Source organism: Mus pahari, chromosome 10 (assembly GCF_900095145.1).
Source record: "Mus pahari chromosome 10, PAHARI_EIJ_v1.1, whole genome shotgun sequence".
NCBI classification, from domain to species: domain Eukaryota; kingdom Metazoa; phylum Chordata; class Mammalia; order Rodentia; family Muridae; genus Mus; species Mus pahari.
Window position 1 is genome coordinate 59,997,617 of NC_034599.1, and position 14,817 is coordinate 60,012,433.

Below are 14,817 nucleotides of genomic sequence, written 5' to 3' on the forward strand. Positions count from 1 at the left end.
CCTCTGCCTCTGCCTCTGCCTCTGCCTCTGCCTCTGCCTCTGCCTCTGCCTCTGCCTCCCACACGCTGGGATTAAAGTTGTGCACCACCACCACCCAGCACTCTGTTTTTGTAATTAGACAGAATTCTCTGTTAATCAAAGACGCCTGAAAGTGGTAATTTTTTTTGAAGACTCGTGGTGTTGCCAATATTGTAGAATGTTGAGTTTGTGTTTTACAACATGGGAAATGTACCTTTTGTGTTAACATAGCTTTTTTTTTTTTTTAAGCTTTATTTACTTATTATATGTAAGTACACTGTTGCTGTCTTCAGACACACCAGAAGAGGGCATCCTGTCTTGTTACAGATGGTTGTGAGCCACCTTATCGTTGCTGGGATTTGAACTCGGGACCTCAGGAAGAGCAGTCAGTACTCTTACCACTGAGCCATCTCTCCAGCCTCTAACATAGCTTTTTAAACACTTGTCAGCCTGGGCACCAGTTTATAACTACTTATATATGCCAAAGATTGAAAGTCATGACTAGTAAAACACACACACACAGTTACTGGATTGTAACTACTTGTTTAATTACTAAAGCACATCTTTGTCCTATGCTCTGGTATATCCTCACCAGCTTAACAGTTAAGTCCTTAGTAGATCTGTGTCCAGCACAGGGCCCTAAGCAAATCGTGGTGCGTGAACTGAATATTTACGTGCTTATTCTTCAGATTCTTAGAACTTAATACTAAAAAGGTTATAGAAAGATGATATTACTAAGAAAATAGTAATGAGTGGGTAGATGAGCTGTCCCTGCAAGGGAGCCCGAGGCCAAGCCTGACAACCTGGTTTTGATCCTTGGGATTCAGATAGTGAGAGGAAAGAGCAAACACCCCAAAGTTGCCCTTGACCTGTGCACCCATGCAAATACACACATACTAATATAAAAGGGTCACTTTTTTAAATGTTACAAAAAGAAAGACAGGAAGTAGTGAGATGGCCCAGCAGGTAAAGTGCCCGCCACCAAGCCTGATACTGAGTTCAGTGCCCACACAGTGGAAGAACAAACTGAGCATGACCACGCACTAGATAGCTAGATAGTTAAGTTAAAAAAAAAAAATTAGCAAAAATACAAATTAAGAGTAGTAATTTTTATATTAGTAATATAGTTCTTTACAATGATCAATTTTTTTTTTTTAATTTTTTGTTTTGTGGTTTAAGACAAGTTGGAGACAGGCAGTGGTGGTGCACGCCTTTAATCCCAGCACTTGGGAGGCAGGGCACTTTTTTTTTTTTTAATTTTTTTTATTATTATTTTCTTTATTTACATTTCAAATGCTATCCCGAAAGTTTCCTATACCCCACCCCCACCCCTGCTCCCCTACCCACCCACTCCCACAGCTTGGCCCAGGCGTTCCCTTGTGCTGGGTCATATAAAGTTTGCATGGCCAATTAGGCCATCTTCTGCTACATATGCAGCTAGAGACACAAGCTCAGGGGGTACTGGTTAGTTCATATTGTTGTTCCACCTACAGGGTTGCAGCCCCCTTCAGCTCCTTGGGTACTTTNTCTAGCTCCTCCATTGGGGACCCTGTGTTCCATCCAATAGCTGGGTGTGAGCATCCACTTCGGTGTTTGCCAGGCACTGGCATAGCCTCACAAGAGGGGCAGGGCACTTTCTGAGCCTGGTTTACAGAGTGAGTTCCAGGACAGCCAGGGCTACACAGAGAAACCCTGTCTCAAAACAAACAAACAAACAAACAAAAAAAAGACAAGCTGGTCTCTAACTTATTGTATGGCTGAAGATAATCTGAACTTCTAATCCTTCTGCCTGCACCTTCTGAGGGTCAGGATTACAGGTGTACAGCACTCTGCCCTGTTTATGGGAAGTAATTATTAGAACCAAATAGCCAGGCACCATGGCATGCACCTGTAATCCTGGGGCCTGCAGCAGACAGAGCAGCAGAAGAGTTGCCAACCTGAGGCTAGCCTGGACTACCTACTGAAACACTATCTGTAAAACAAAGGACATTCATTAAAATATCTAAATTACATAGAAGCTTTAAAATGAAATGTTTTACTTACATCGACTCCATCATTTAAATTCTGTATTGCTTAAGGGAAGAAAGCTAAAAGGAAGCAGCAATGTGACAGTGTGTGCTTTCCGTAGATGAGGTAGGTGGCAGTTCCCACCTGTTCCCAGTGGGGGATGGCTTCTCAAGGATGTCTCGTTCAATGTCTGCTTTGGATAAAGGAACTCATGGTGTGTATTTCAGCTGCCCCAGTTTCAGGGCATGGTGCAGAGTGTGCCTGTGGGACATGAAGCTTAGTGACTCACAGAGTATCAGATTTGTGACCTTGGCACCCGACTTCAGGCTTCTGCCTGTCCTGAGATGTTGCCCAGTAGTGGGGCTGAAGCATTGCAAGGATAATTTTAGCTTACAAATTTGCAGTTGTAAGTTACCTTCGCTAGCCCTCTTTTCTGGGACACAACTGACTGTCCATGTTCTCATATGCAGGTTGCTATTGCTGGGGCCCCAGTCACTCTGTGGATCTTCTATGATACAGGATACACGGAGCGATATATGGGTCACCCTGACCAGAATGAACAGGGCTACTACTTAGGATCTGTGGCCATGCAAGCGGAGAAGTTCCCCTCAGAGTAAGTTCATGCTTTACAATTAAGGCTGTCAATTTTAAGTGATGTTTTAAAAACCTTCAGGATAATGATACAAACTAAATATTGAAAATTAAAATGAATGTTTTATAAATACTAAAAAAAATTTTCTTCCTCAGTACTAAGGATTGAGCCCAAACCATTGCATAGACAAGTGTTTTACTACTAGCTGCTAAACCGTCTAGAGTCGCACTCAGAGCCAAATTAAAGACTAATTCAGAGACCATATTGGGAGAATTTTTAAAATATAGTTATGTTTATTTATTTATCTTTATGTTATATTTGAAGCAGTTGCTTACGCTGAAAGAAATTAAGTCCATAATTGTGTCAGAGTGGAAGCGAGTCTGTCAGCTTAGTGTTTTCACAAACGTGTTCTAGGAACGCATAGTGAGTTACTCAGACGCTGGCCGTCTCTCCTTTCTAGTCACTCCATGTGGCTTCTGATCTCGTAGGTTTAGGACTGGAAATGGAGTTCTCATCTTCAACACTGGCTGTAGGTTAAAGGACGTGCAGATCAGCCGTTACGCTCTTCTGCCTTACCTAATCCTGATGTTTTTATTCCTCTAGACCAAACCGGTTACTCCTCTTACACGGGTTCTTGGATGAGAACGTTCACTTTGCACACACCAGTATATTGCTGAGTTTTTTAGTGAGGGCTGGAAAGCCATATGACTTACAGGTGGGTTGTTCTGCATTTTCAAATTCAATATGGTGGTAAATAGTGAAACATTGCTTTAAATTCTAACAAAATGAGGAACAGGGCTGAGTGTCCAGCTGTGCTGCACTCTACCTAAGAACACTGAAGTAATAAACATAGCTTCCAGTCTTTAGCTGATAAAAATCATCACTATAAAAACTATCCACCAAAGGCCTATTCAATTATGTGGCTTACGTACCTGTGTTCATTCAGCCTATAGGCCTGGAAATGGTGGCCAAATCCACTCACTGTCTTAACCCTGCTTCCTTCTCCCTTTTAATGAGTGAAGAAACATCCTATGATTTTGTTTTGGTAATAGGGTTTTAAAGACTTGATGGTGAGCTGGAGGGGTGACTTACCGACATACTCACAGCTGCCTGTAACTCCAGCTCCATCCTCTTCTGCTGCAGACACATATACTCACACACACACACACAAAAGATAAATAAATCCTTTTTTTTAAGACCTGCTTACAAGATCTTTTAGTCTTGTTTTCATTCACATTGTCATGCAAATAGAAATTAATGGGTTACCCTTTTTCATAGCTCCCTTATGCTAAGTAAATAAAGATTTTGTAGTAGATTTTAAGAAGAACTGCTTTTAGCCAAGTGGAGTGTTGCATACCTGTAACCCCAGCTCTTAGGAGGTAGAGACAGGAGGGTCAGAAGCACAGTGCTACATAGCAAGTTAAAGGTTAGGCTACAAGACATGCATCCTCCCCCACCCACTAACCCCCACAAAAAAAAAACACCCCTATAATCCTGGACCAGACCGGATACAGGCCAGTAACTTGAGGCCAGCCTGGGCTACATATGAAACAGTTTTGAGTCATGGTCTCAACATAAATCTCCCCCTTTTTGGAAGGGGGCCACCAACTACTGATTCTTCTGCCTCTGCCTACGTAAGTCGCTGTGCTCAGTGAGAAATACTGACAGACATAAAGAAATAACCCACACAGACAAGGCTTGGGGTATGGAAAGCCTTCTGAGATCAAAAGGCTTGAAAAGTGCTACTATAGACAAATATTTCACAGTGTAACTGGGCAGAAATGTCAACTGAAATATCAAAAGGAAAGGAAAAGTATTTTTCATGAACATATTATCTTAAGGAACAAAAGACACACACACACATTTAACTTTATGAAGAGAAGTTTAGCCACACTAAGTTTAAACAGAAGGAATGACTAGCTTCTGTGGAGCTAAAGTCATATTTATAGAATTCTCATTCTCTGTCACAGTAAAGTCCATTTGATCTTGAGCTGAAGCCATGGCTCAGGGCTGAGAAGCAGGTAGATGTCAGAGAGTTGCAGAGGACCTGGGTTCAGTTCTCAGCATTAACATGATGACTCACAACCCTCTGTGAGGTGCACACATGGTACTCATACATACTCACAGACAAAATGTTCATAGACATAAAATAAATGTGAAAAAATATTTAAGATTTATTTACTAAATTTATATGAGTATACTGTAGCTGTCTTCAGACACACCAGAAGAGGGCATTAGATCCCATTACAGATGGTTGTGAGTCACTGTGTGGTTTCTGGAAATTGAACTCAGGACCTCTGGAAGAACAGTCAATGCTTTTACCCACGGAATGTTCCAGCCCCCCTGAAAAAAAAAACCCACTTGTACTTGACCTTGAATATCAGATGAATCTTTTTGTGCTTGTGTTGGTACCTGAAAAATTCCACTTTAGTTTTTCTCAGATATTGAGTCTATCTCATTTTTGTTTTTATTGTTTTTATGGGGCATTGGCTATTTGGTTGGGTGAAGGGTTTTTTGTTTTTGTCTTGTTTTTGGTTTTGAGACATGGTCTCACCCTGTATCCCTGGCTGGCCTAGAACTCATTATGTAGACTTAGTTGCCTTGAGCTCACTGAGATCTCCCTGCTTCTACTTCCCAAGTGCTAGGGTTATAGGCATATAGGATTTTTATAATCCCCCTACAGTAGTATGCATCTGAGATCGAGTGAGCTGCTGGGTAAAGCACCATGTAACATAAGGATTCAAGAGACGTCTACCCCAGTTCTAGTTTATAGAATTCTGGTTTTTACTACCACTTAAATGAGAATGCCTGTTACTTTTTACTGCATCTGTGCGATAGAGACTACCATGCCAGGACACCAGCACTTGAACTCACTAATTTTACATTGTTGAAGCAGCACAGTGAATCGAGTGAACAAAGCACATTCAAGTCAGTTGTCTACAATTTGTTTTTTTGTTTTTAAGTAGCTTTTTGTTTTGTTTTGTTTTGAGCAAGATTTCACTATGTAGATCAGGCCAGCCTTAAACTCATGGTCCTCCTGCCTCTACCTCCCATGTGCTGGGTTGAAGATAGTTTAGACCTTGTATTGCCTTTGAAATGATTTCCAAGGAGTCTTGGAAACCTACAGACTACTAAGGCAATGAACCTCTGAAGAATCTTTTGAAGCCTTATGAGTAGGTGTGTAAAGAATCATAAGAGCAGGGGCTGGAAAGATGGCTCAGCAGGTAAGAGCACCGACTGCTCTTCCAGAGGTCCTGAGTTCAATTCCCAGCAACCACATGGTGGCTCACAAACATCTGTAATGGGATCCAATGCTGTCTTCTGGTGTATCTGAAGACACTGACAGTGTCATGTACTCACAATACATAAAATAAATAAATAGATCTTTAACTATTTAAAAAAAAAAAAAAAGAGCACTGTCTGCTCTTCCAGAGGTCCTGAGTTCAATTCCCAACAACCACAATGTGACTCACAACCATCTGTAATGGGATCTGATACCCTCTTCTGTGTTTCTGAAGAGACTGTACTCACATAAAATAAATAAATCTTAATAAAAAAAATAAAAGAATCTTAAGAGCTCTGGGATAATATGTTTTGTTTTTAGGATTTATCTATTTACCTACTTAATGTGTATAAGTGCTCTATCTTCATGTATACCTGCATGCCAGAAGAGGGCATCAGATCCCATTATAGATGGTTGTAAGCCATCATGTGGTTACTGGGAATTAAACACAGGACCTCTGGAAGAACAGGCAGTTCTTAACCATTGAACCATCTCTCCAGCCCCAGGATAATGTGTATTAATGTGATACCACGGAGAGGCATTGTTCCATATTGATAATCCAGTTAGAAACCTCTGGAAAACGTCTTAGTGCATGGGAGCCAGAGCCAGGAGGATCTGGAGTTTGAGGCTATCCTTAGCTGCATGGTGAGCTTGGACTACATGAGACCCAACCTCAAAAAAGCAATATATAAGTAACTATGTTGAGAAGTCTTGGAAGAGGGGCATCACTAAACTTCCTCTTCTTGCCTCTGCTCTTTGTTGTGAAGATCTACCCTCAGGAGAGGCACAGCATCAGAGTTCCTGAGTCTGGAGAACACTATGAACTGCACCTGCTCCACTACCTTCAGGAGAACCTTGGATCACGTATTGCTGCTCTGAAAGTGATATAACTCTGACTCATGTAGAACTTGGTGTACACTGTCTAACCAAACAAAAAGGGTTAGCCAATAGAGAAGCCAGAGTTGATGAACCTACTTTTGTACCCGCCACATAAGATCTATTTCTGAAAGTAAATTTGGTGCCATGCAGAAATCTGCAGTTCATGGATAGTAATCTAATACCTTAACCATGCACATAGAACTGAGTGACATGTTCCCAAGGGATTGAGCAGTACCTGAGGATACTGAACGAATCAAGGCACCAGCGCCACATATTCAGATTAGCCTACATTCACTTTACTAGCAGTATAAGCCTCTTGGACTTAATTAGTGGACTTTACAGTATACTCTGAGTTTGTTAAAATATGATGGTAGTAGTGATTGGTTTGGTTCAATTCCAGGATCTCTGACTAGTTATGGATTTGATAGCACTTACATCTAATTGAATAGCTTATGCTTCGTCACTTGGGGTATATCCAGCATGTCATGAACTAAATACTATTAAGCTTATGACTTTTCCAGTCATTAATAATTTTTCAAGGATAACCTAGTGGCCTCATAAAGCTACTTACTTGGTTGGGCTCTGACCAGTTTTTTAACCAATTTAAACAGCATCTAGTCTAAGTAATTCTCCTTTTCCTTTGATGATATGATGGAGTGGGGTTTTCTTTTACATAAAGGCAAGTAACTATGTAGCATGAGTTTAATCACAAGTCTCAAGATGTTGACAATTATAAGGAAAACATTTTTAATCAAATTATTTGAGAGCTTGAAAATTAGCAGGCAAGTTTTTTCTCCTTTTAGGAACAGAACATGTACACATTCACTTGTATTCTGAAAATATAATGGTGCCGTTTCCATTTGGCCTTTCCTTAATTAAAGTGTTCCCTAGTTTCCAAGAGGTAAAAGGGTTACAGTGGGAAGGGGGAGACCCTGGTGCCGGGAAAGACCAGGTAACAAGGCCCTGCTTCACCAGAAACACCCATGAGAAAACCCAGGGTAATTGTAACCCCGAGTGGCTGGAAACCAGAGCTAGGATGTCAAGCTTGGACAGCTGCAGGGTCAGTCTTCGGAGCGGTTACTTTTATAATTCCAGCTTTTTGTTATTTTTCCTTTTAACTTTAAAAACCTTACAAATCTAAACTTTAACTTTTTTTATTTGAATGTAATTTAGATATCACTAGCTTAAAATAAAAAGGTTTCCAGACCACTTCTTTGCCGTAAGCTGATCCCTGACAAACTATGGCACTCTTTGTGTTGGAAGCCTATCAAGAGTTAGTTGTGTTACTCGGCCATAACCGTCTCCTGCTTCAGCCTTCCTGCTTGACTATGAAGGGATGCATGAGCTTTCAAGTGCTGGCTGGCATCTGCCCTTAGGGCCTTCCAGTATTCGATGGGTCTCACGGCAGCCAGACACCTGTGGGTTTGACCCTCATTAATCACAAACCCCAGTGTTTAGACAGTTACCATAACTTAAAAATCACTCCAAGAAAAGTCACTGTGTTTCTTTTTCACTGCCACATCAGGTCCCTTTCCAAGAGAGCACAGTGAAGACAGGGACTGCCAGAGTAGAGGTGGATGCTTTGGGAAGCCTGGAGATAAATGGCAGGTGACCATGGGCTTCTGTCCTGGGAAGGGAGGGCGGGGTTTGCCAGCTGTATATTTATGCTGTATGACTGTATGATAGACCCCTACACTTTTCTTATTGTCTATCTATTTTGACTTTCATGCTTATGACATTTTCTCGTGCCAAAATTTGTTTATATTTTTCAAGTTAAATTAAACTGATTTGGGTAACTTTCCTTCCCCTACAAAGTATTTCCCTCATGACTTATGTCCATTTTGACTGTTGAGGGTGGCATGGCTGGACTAGTTAGCCTCCTGGGAGGGGCTGCTTCTTACATTCTAGGTAGGCATGACATGAAGTAGCTCCAGCCACCCATTTGCTTTGTACAGAGACATCTCTTATTTTATGCAGACAAATCTTAGAAAATCTAAATTATCCTAGATTCTTTCTGCCTTCTCTCCGGCTGTCACAGGAGTGCATCTACAACTGCCCTTTAAATGCCTTCTTCCTTCTCTAAGAGGGAAAGTGCTTGACTCACTTACAGAAAGGTGGCTTGACCAGGCTTGCTTGTCAACACCAGTGAGAAAGGCATCAGTCATTTGGAGCAATCAGAAACCACTCTAACACTGTCCTCTGACTGGATGTCAGCGAAAGAGACACACCTCCCCGAAAGTACAAGTGTGGTGGGAGCCAGAGAGCATCGGTAAGGACCAAAGTGTGGAGTTTTCACAGGTTTGGTAGCAAGCTACTCTACGTTCACAGCAGCAGGACTCTTAAGGTTCATTCATCCAGGACCCCAAGCACAAGAAACGGAGTCTTGAACCTGCTCTCAGAGGCATGAGCTCATCACTTTGGGAGGAGACCAGAGTGCACATTTCTAGCAAGATGAGCTTCCAGGGCGCTTCAGGTTGGGTCTGCAGGCTGCTTTGTAAACTTTCTGTAAAGAACACAGTTGCAGTCAGAGAACAGGTGACTTATACGGTGGCTGGTTGTTACGAACCCGTAACAGTAGTCAAAGAAACAGCTCAGCTGTGATGCAAAGCACTCTTCATGCCCTTAGTCTGAGAATGTATTTGGGCATGATGACTTTTCCCATTCCTGGCCCCTCCAAAGCCTCACACAGAAAGACGAAGCCACGACGCATGCGTGTTCCTTTAAAACTGAGAGCCACACGCACGCGTGCGTTCAGGTGCTTCCTGCCTTTACCACACAGTTCTCTCTGCTGGTGGGAAGATTCCAGTCAAAGCTTCCATTGCTACAGAATTATACTTTTTCAGCTGGAACAAACCTTTAACATAACCCAGTGCCCTCATCTGCTAGGGGGAAGAAAAAGCCTGTGTTGTAAAGAGAAAGAAACATACCTGGGACCGCACAGCTAGTCCTCAGAACCAGGGTCTACCTGTGGCCTGCCTCATGGTAGCTCTGTAATATTTAACAAAGATAGGGTTTTTAAAGAAGTATTTATTAATATATTCCTATAAAACATTTTAAAGGAAGCCACATAAAATGGTTAATTTTTCCTTTCTAAGTAAATGCTAAGCATGCTTATTAACAAAGCAGTACTGATGGGTATGTGGCATCTGAAACTAATTTAAATCATTATATTGAATGTCTTCCTTGGTGCCATGGGAGATAGGGACACAGAACATTTGCATAAGCCCGGGAACCCATCTTCCATGATGTGAGACCAGAGCCTCAGCCAGGTCTACACTATGTATGTGAGAGCATCTCCCAGCAGATGGAAGGAACTGGGAACATCTGACTGTGGCCTTTCCAACCCCATCCCTCCTCTCCTATCTGCCCTCTCTAACGGTCTACAAGTCCCTTGCAGACACAGAAGCTGTGTTTGTGTGTTTGGTTCTGAGTAACCCGAATACAAACTTATGTTGTTTTCAGCAAAATTGGGAATTGGGTTGGGTGGAGGTCTTTGAGTTAAGCACTTAAAGTGCCTGCTGTCTCAGCGCTGACCTGTGCAGACCTGCATGCCTCTCCAAGTAAGCGCGCGGAGCTCCTCCTCTTCAGCCCCATGGCTTTTAATCGTGTGATGTGAAGCATTAGTTTGCTGCATTTTATTACAGGTTCTTGGTTGCAATAAAGATGCTGCTGAAATCAACTGGCTTCAGTATTCCTTGCCCCCGCCACCCCCCACGCTCCTTTTCCCCTCCCCTGTACAGCCTTGCTTTGATAACTCAACTTCGAAGTGACTGATACCCAAGGTCATGTGCTTGCAGTGAAGGGAGATGTTGGGATTGGGTGCGGATCATGTGGGAGCTGCAGTACAAACACTGAGTGGGAGGTATGCGGAACGCTGCTCAGTACCTGCCAGAGGTTCCCAGGAGCCTCAGCCTAGGCGCCGGGGACTAACAGGTACCTCCTGACCTGCTGGGGCTTCTGATTTATATCACTGACAATTGATAAGAGTTTCTACAGGTCCTGAACATGTCCCTGTCGTTGGCTCCTTTGTGGGGTCTTTTCTCCACCCTTTCAACCATCTTAACACTAGATAGGAGCAATAACAGGACAGAGAGGAAAGAGATCCCTGAATAAAGTCAGAGATTGGAAAGGTGGTGACATCATCATTAGACTACTTCCTGCTGATTAGGGGCATTGTGCTCCTTGAGGCAAGTTTGTTCTTCGAAGTCAGAATATCTAATTTCTTCTTTTTTCTTGTTTCTTCCTTTCACATGACTACTTAACAAACCTTGACCAACAGCAACCAACAACCCATCTATCTATCTATCTATCCTCTAACATTTATGTACCCTCTGAAAAATTCCCAGAATTCCAAACATCACACAATCGCAGAAACTCTGCAGCTGACAAAATCACGCCCCTACTACAGCACAAGGCAAATCACAGTCAGCTGCTGTAGACAATCTGAAGCAACCCCATAACCCACACCTGGGATTAAAACAAGAACATTCTTACAATACTTCTGTGTTTTTAAAAGAAACCAAAATTCCAAGTTGTCACTACATAAATGCTTTGAGAGAGTTTAGTGTAATGCTGTAATGGAGATCAGAGGAAAGTCAGTTCGTTATCTCTACCATATGCGTCCTGGGAACTGAGCTCAGGCTATCAGGCTTGGCAGCCTTAACTGCTGAACCATCCTCCTGGCCAGATGTAGTGTTTTTTCTTTGACAATCTGAAGTTTTGCCATCATTTTCCAAATTGTGCAAACCCAGGGCCTTTGGCATGCTAGTAATGTGCTCAGCCTCTGAGCTATATGCCCAACTGAACAATTCTGAATTTTCACAGCAACTTTGAGTTTATCAGTGCTCCAGAACAGAGAGACTTGTCTGGGTCGTGTGGCTTTCTGTAGTTATGCGTGAAACACCATGTGAACAAGTAGGGCAAGCCAACCAGAACTGAATTAGAGTCTCTTGCATATAAAAATTAGGGATAAAAATTATCTTTAAATAAGGTAATTTGGAATTGGAGAGAGAAGGCTCAGAAATTAGGAGCATTGGCTGCACTTCCAGAAGACCCAGGTTCAAATGCCAGCACTCATGTTAACCCTTTGTAACTTCAGTTCCAGGAGCTATGGAGCCCTTACCTGCTCTGGCACAAAGCACATACATGATGCACATACATACATGCAAAACTCTCATACACATGGTGCACATTATGCCTAATGAATAGTAAAATGTAAGTGGGATGGTGGTGGAGCAGGCCTTTAATCCTGGCACTTGGGATGCAGAGGCAGGAGGATTTCTGAGTTTAAAGCCAGCCTGGCCTACAGAGGGAGTTCAGGACAGCAAAGGCTACACAGAGAAACCCTGTTTCAAAACAACCCAACAAAACAAAACCAAGCCAGGGAGTGGTGGCGCACGCCTTTAATCCCAGCACTTGGGAGGCAGAGGCAGGCGGATTTCTGAGTTCGAGGCCAGCCTGGTCTACAGAGTGAGTTCCAGGACAGCCAGGGCTACACAGAGAAACCCTGTCTCGAAAAACAAAAAACAAAACAAAACAAAAAAACAAAAGAAACAAAACCAAAGTGTCCTGAAAAAAAGAAAAAACAACTTATAAGGAGGGCATGAAGGTGCATACCTTTCTTTCTGACACCGGGGAGATAGAATCAGGCAGGCCACAAGGTGAGAGCAGCACACAGCTGCACAACAAGATCTGTCTCCACAGCAGCAACACGTTTACCATCGTCCCACTCTGGAGGCCAATGCACAAGGCCACAGGAACACAAGAATGAGAGGAAAGCCTGGGCAGACCTCAGGGAGAATCAATCCTGTCACGTGACCGAGCCTCAGTTTACCTCTGAGGTGGAGGCTTTTGAGGCTTTCCATTCTCCGTGAGTATAGCATGTGTCTCCATCAGAACCAGGCCCTCAGAACTTTTACCTGTATGGGATTTGGGATTGCTGCCCAAGAAAGCAGGGGAAACCAAAATGGCATCCACATTAGCTTTTGAGCTTGGCTGCGCCTCTGCTCCCTGAGAGTTTTAGGGGGTCGGTCATGGTTCTATAGTATCCTAACCCTCTGAGTTCCTAGATGGCAGATGGCAATAAAGAAACCTTCCCCTGAAGCACCTGCTGCCTGCTGCAGCGTTGGAGAATTCAGTGAAGGTTAACTCGGAGTTAGCACTTCATTTTATGCCGTACCGTTCCTTACTGGCTTGCTTTCTCTAGTTGGATTGCAGACAGGGAAGGTAACACTCCTAATCTAGCTGGCTTCTCCTCAAACTCCTGTGGCGTCTGACAAGCAGGAATCGCTTGCTAGATGTTTACTGCTTGGGGGGTTAAGCCTTTTCTTTTTAAAATGTTTGTGAATGTGGTGGTTTGAATGAGTTAGTCCCCATATTCTCCGACATTTGAGTACTTTGTCTCCAGTTGGTCTCACCAGGTAGACTTATGAGGTATGGCCTTGTAAAGGAAATATGTCACTGGGGCGGGCTTTGAGGTTTCAAAACCCATGTGCTATTTGAGTGTGCTTTGGCAGCTTCCTGCCTGTGGATGATGTGAGCTCTCAGCTGCTGCTCTAGCCATCATGTCTGCCGGCCTGCTGCCATGCTCTGCACTGTGAGAGTAATGGATTCTGGAAAATTAAACTCACCTGGAAGTGCCTTTGGTCATGATAGCAAGGGAAAAGTAACTGATGCAATGAGTGTGTGCCTGTGTGTGTGTGTGCTTAGAAGCTTAGAAGAGGGTGTCAAGGCCTGGAGAGATGGCTCATTGGTTAAGAGCATTAGCTGCTCCTCCAGAGGACCTAGGTTCAATTCCCAGAACCCACATGGCAGCTCACATCTGTCTGTAACTCCAGTTCAGAAGATGTAACACTCCCACACAAACATACATGCAGGAAAAACACTAATGCATATGAAAATAAAATAAAGAAGAAGGAGAAAGAGAAGGAGGAGGAGGAGGAGAGAAGAAGGAGAAGAAGAATAAGAACAACAACAAAGTGTCAACAACAACAACAAGGTATCAGGTCTCCTGGGATCGGAATTCCAGTGATGGTGCGGTCTATGGGTGCTGAGACTGAACATTGGTCCAGTGCAAGCCAACAAGTGCTGTAACTGCTGAGCCATCTCCTAGCCCTGGTTTTTGTTTTTTAGAAAGGAGGTTATGGGGCTTTATTTTTTTCGTTTTTGTTTTGCTTTTGATTTGGGTTTGGGTTTTTTTTTCCAAAGAGGATCTCACTGTATAGCCAGGCTGGCTTCCAACTCACAGTCCCCCTGCCTCAGCCTCCCAGGGATTACAAGCCTGTGTCACTATGCCCAGCTCTATGTCAATGTCTTGAATAATCATTTCCCATGTTTTACTCCAGTAGTTTCACAGTTTCAGGCCTTACATTAGAACTTTGATCTCCTTTGAGAGAAGCTCCACCATTTGGTCTTTTTTGATTTGTTAAAAATGGCTGTTCTTCTCTGACATAGCCCTGTATGCCTTTGTCACCAGTTGGCTGTAGATATTTGGATTTATTTCTGGGATCTCTACTCTATTGACAACAGGGAGAGAAAACTCTAGATGCATATCCTAAGGAACACAGGTACAAAAATATGTGCAAAGGCAATAAAATTCTAGCAACCTGAGCCCAACAGCTTATCAGAAAGATAGTTTACTACTACTACTGAGTTGAATTTATCCAAGGGTTGCAAGGCTGGCTCAATGTGTGTAAATTAGTTAACAGGATGAAGAGTGAAAGTCAGGTCCTTATGAAACATAGCTCAGTGGTAAGAGGTTCATTTTCCAGCACTAGGAAAAAATCTACAGTTATCTCAAAATATCCTGGCAAGCATTTGATACAATCCAATATACCTATGCCTTCGTGGTAAAATTCCTGAACACATTAGGTATAGGCCTTGACAGGCAAGCGTGAGGACCTGCATTTGATTTCCAGAACCCATGTTGAAAATCCAGCTGTGGTGGTCTAACACTTGTAATCCCAGCTTCAGGGAGGCAGAGCCAGCATAGCCTACTTGGTGAGCTCTGGGCAACAAAAGGCCTTATCTCTAAAAATAC

At 42.9% G+C, this 14,817-nt stretch overlaps 1 protein-coding gene across 3 annotated transcripts in view; it reads left to right on the forward strand.

Annotated features, from left to right (window-relative positions):
- Positions 1 to 10,458, forward strand: part of Dpp8 (dipeptidyl peptidase 8) — a 60,371-nt gene extending 49,913 nt beyond the window's left edge. For 2 of the 3 annotated variants that reach the window (XM_021208083.2, XM_021208084.2), the window contains exons 19-21: positions 2,496 to 2,638; positions 3,221 to 3,332; positions 6,668 to 10,458. In XM_021208083.2, the coding sequence (XP_021063742.1) occupies positions 2,496 to 2,638; positions 3,221 to 3,332; positions 6,668 to 6,790 (378 nt within the window). In that variant the 3' untranslated portion in view covers positions 6,791 to 10,458. The remainder of the gene's footprint in view (positions 1 to 2,495; positions 2,639 to 3,220; positions 3,333 to 6,667) is intronic. The other variant, XM_029542918.1, reaches the window with a different exon arrangement.
- The last annotated feature ends 4,359 nt before the right edge of the window (positions 10,459 to 14,817 follow it).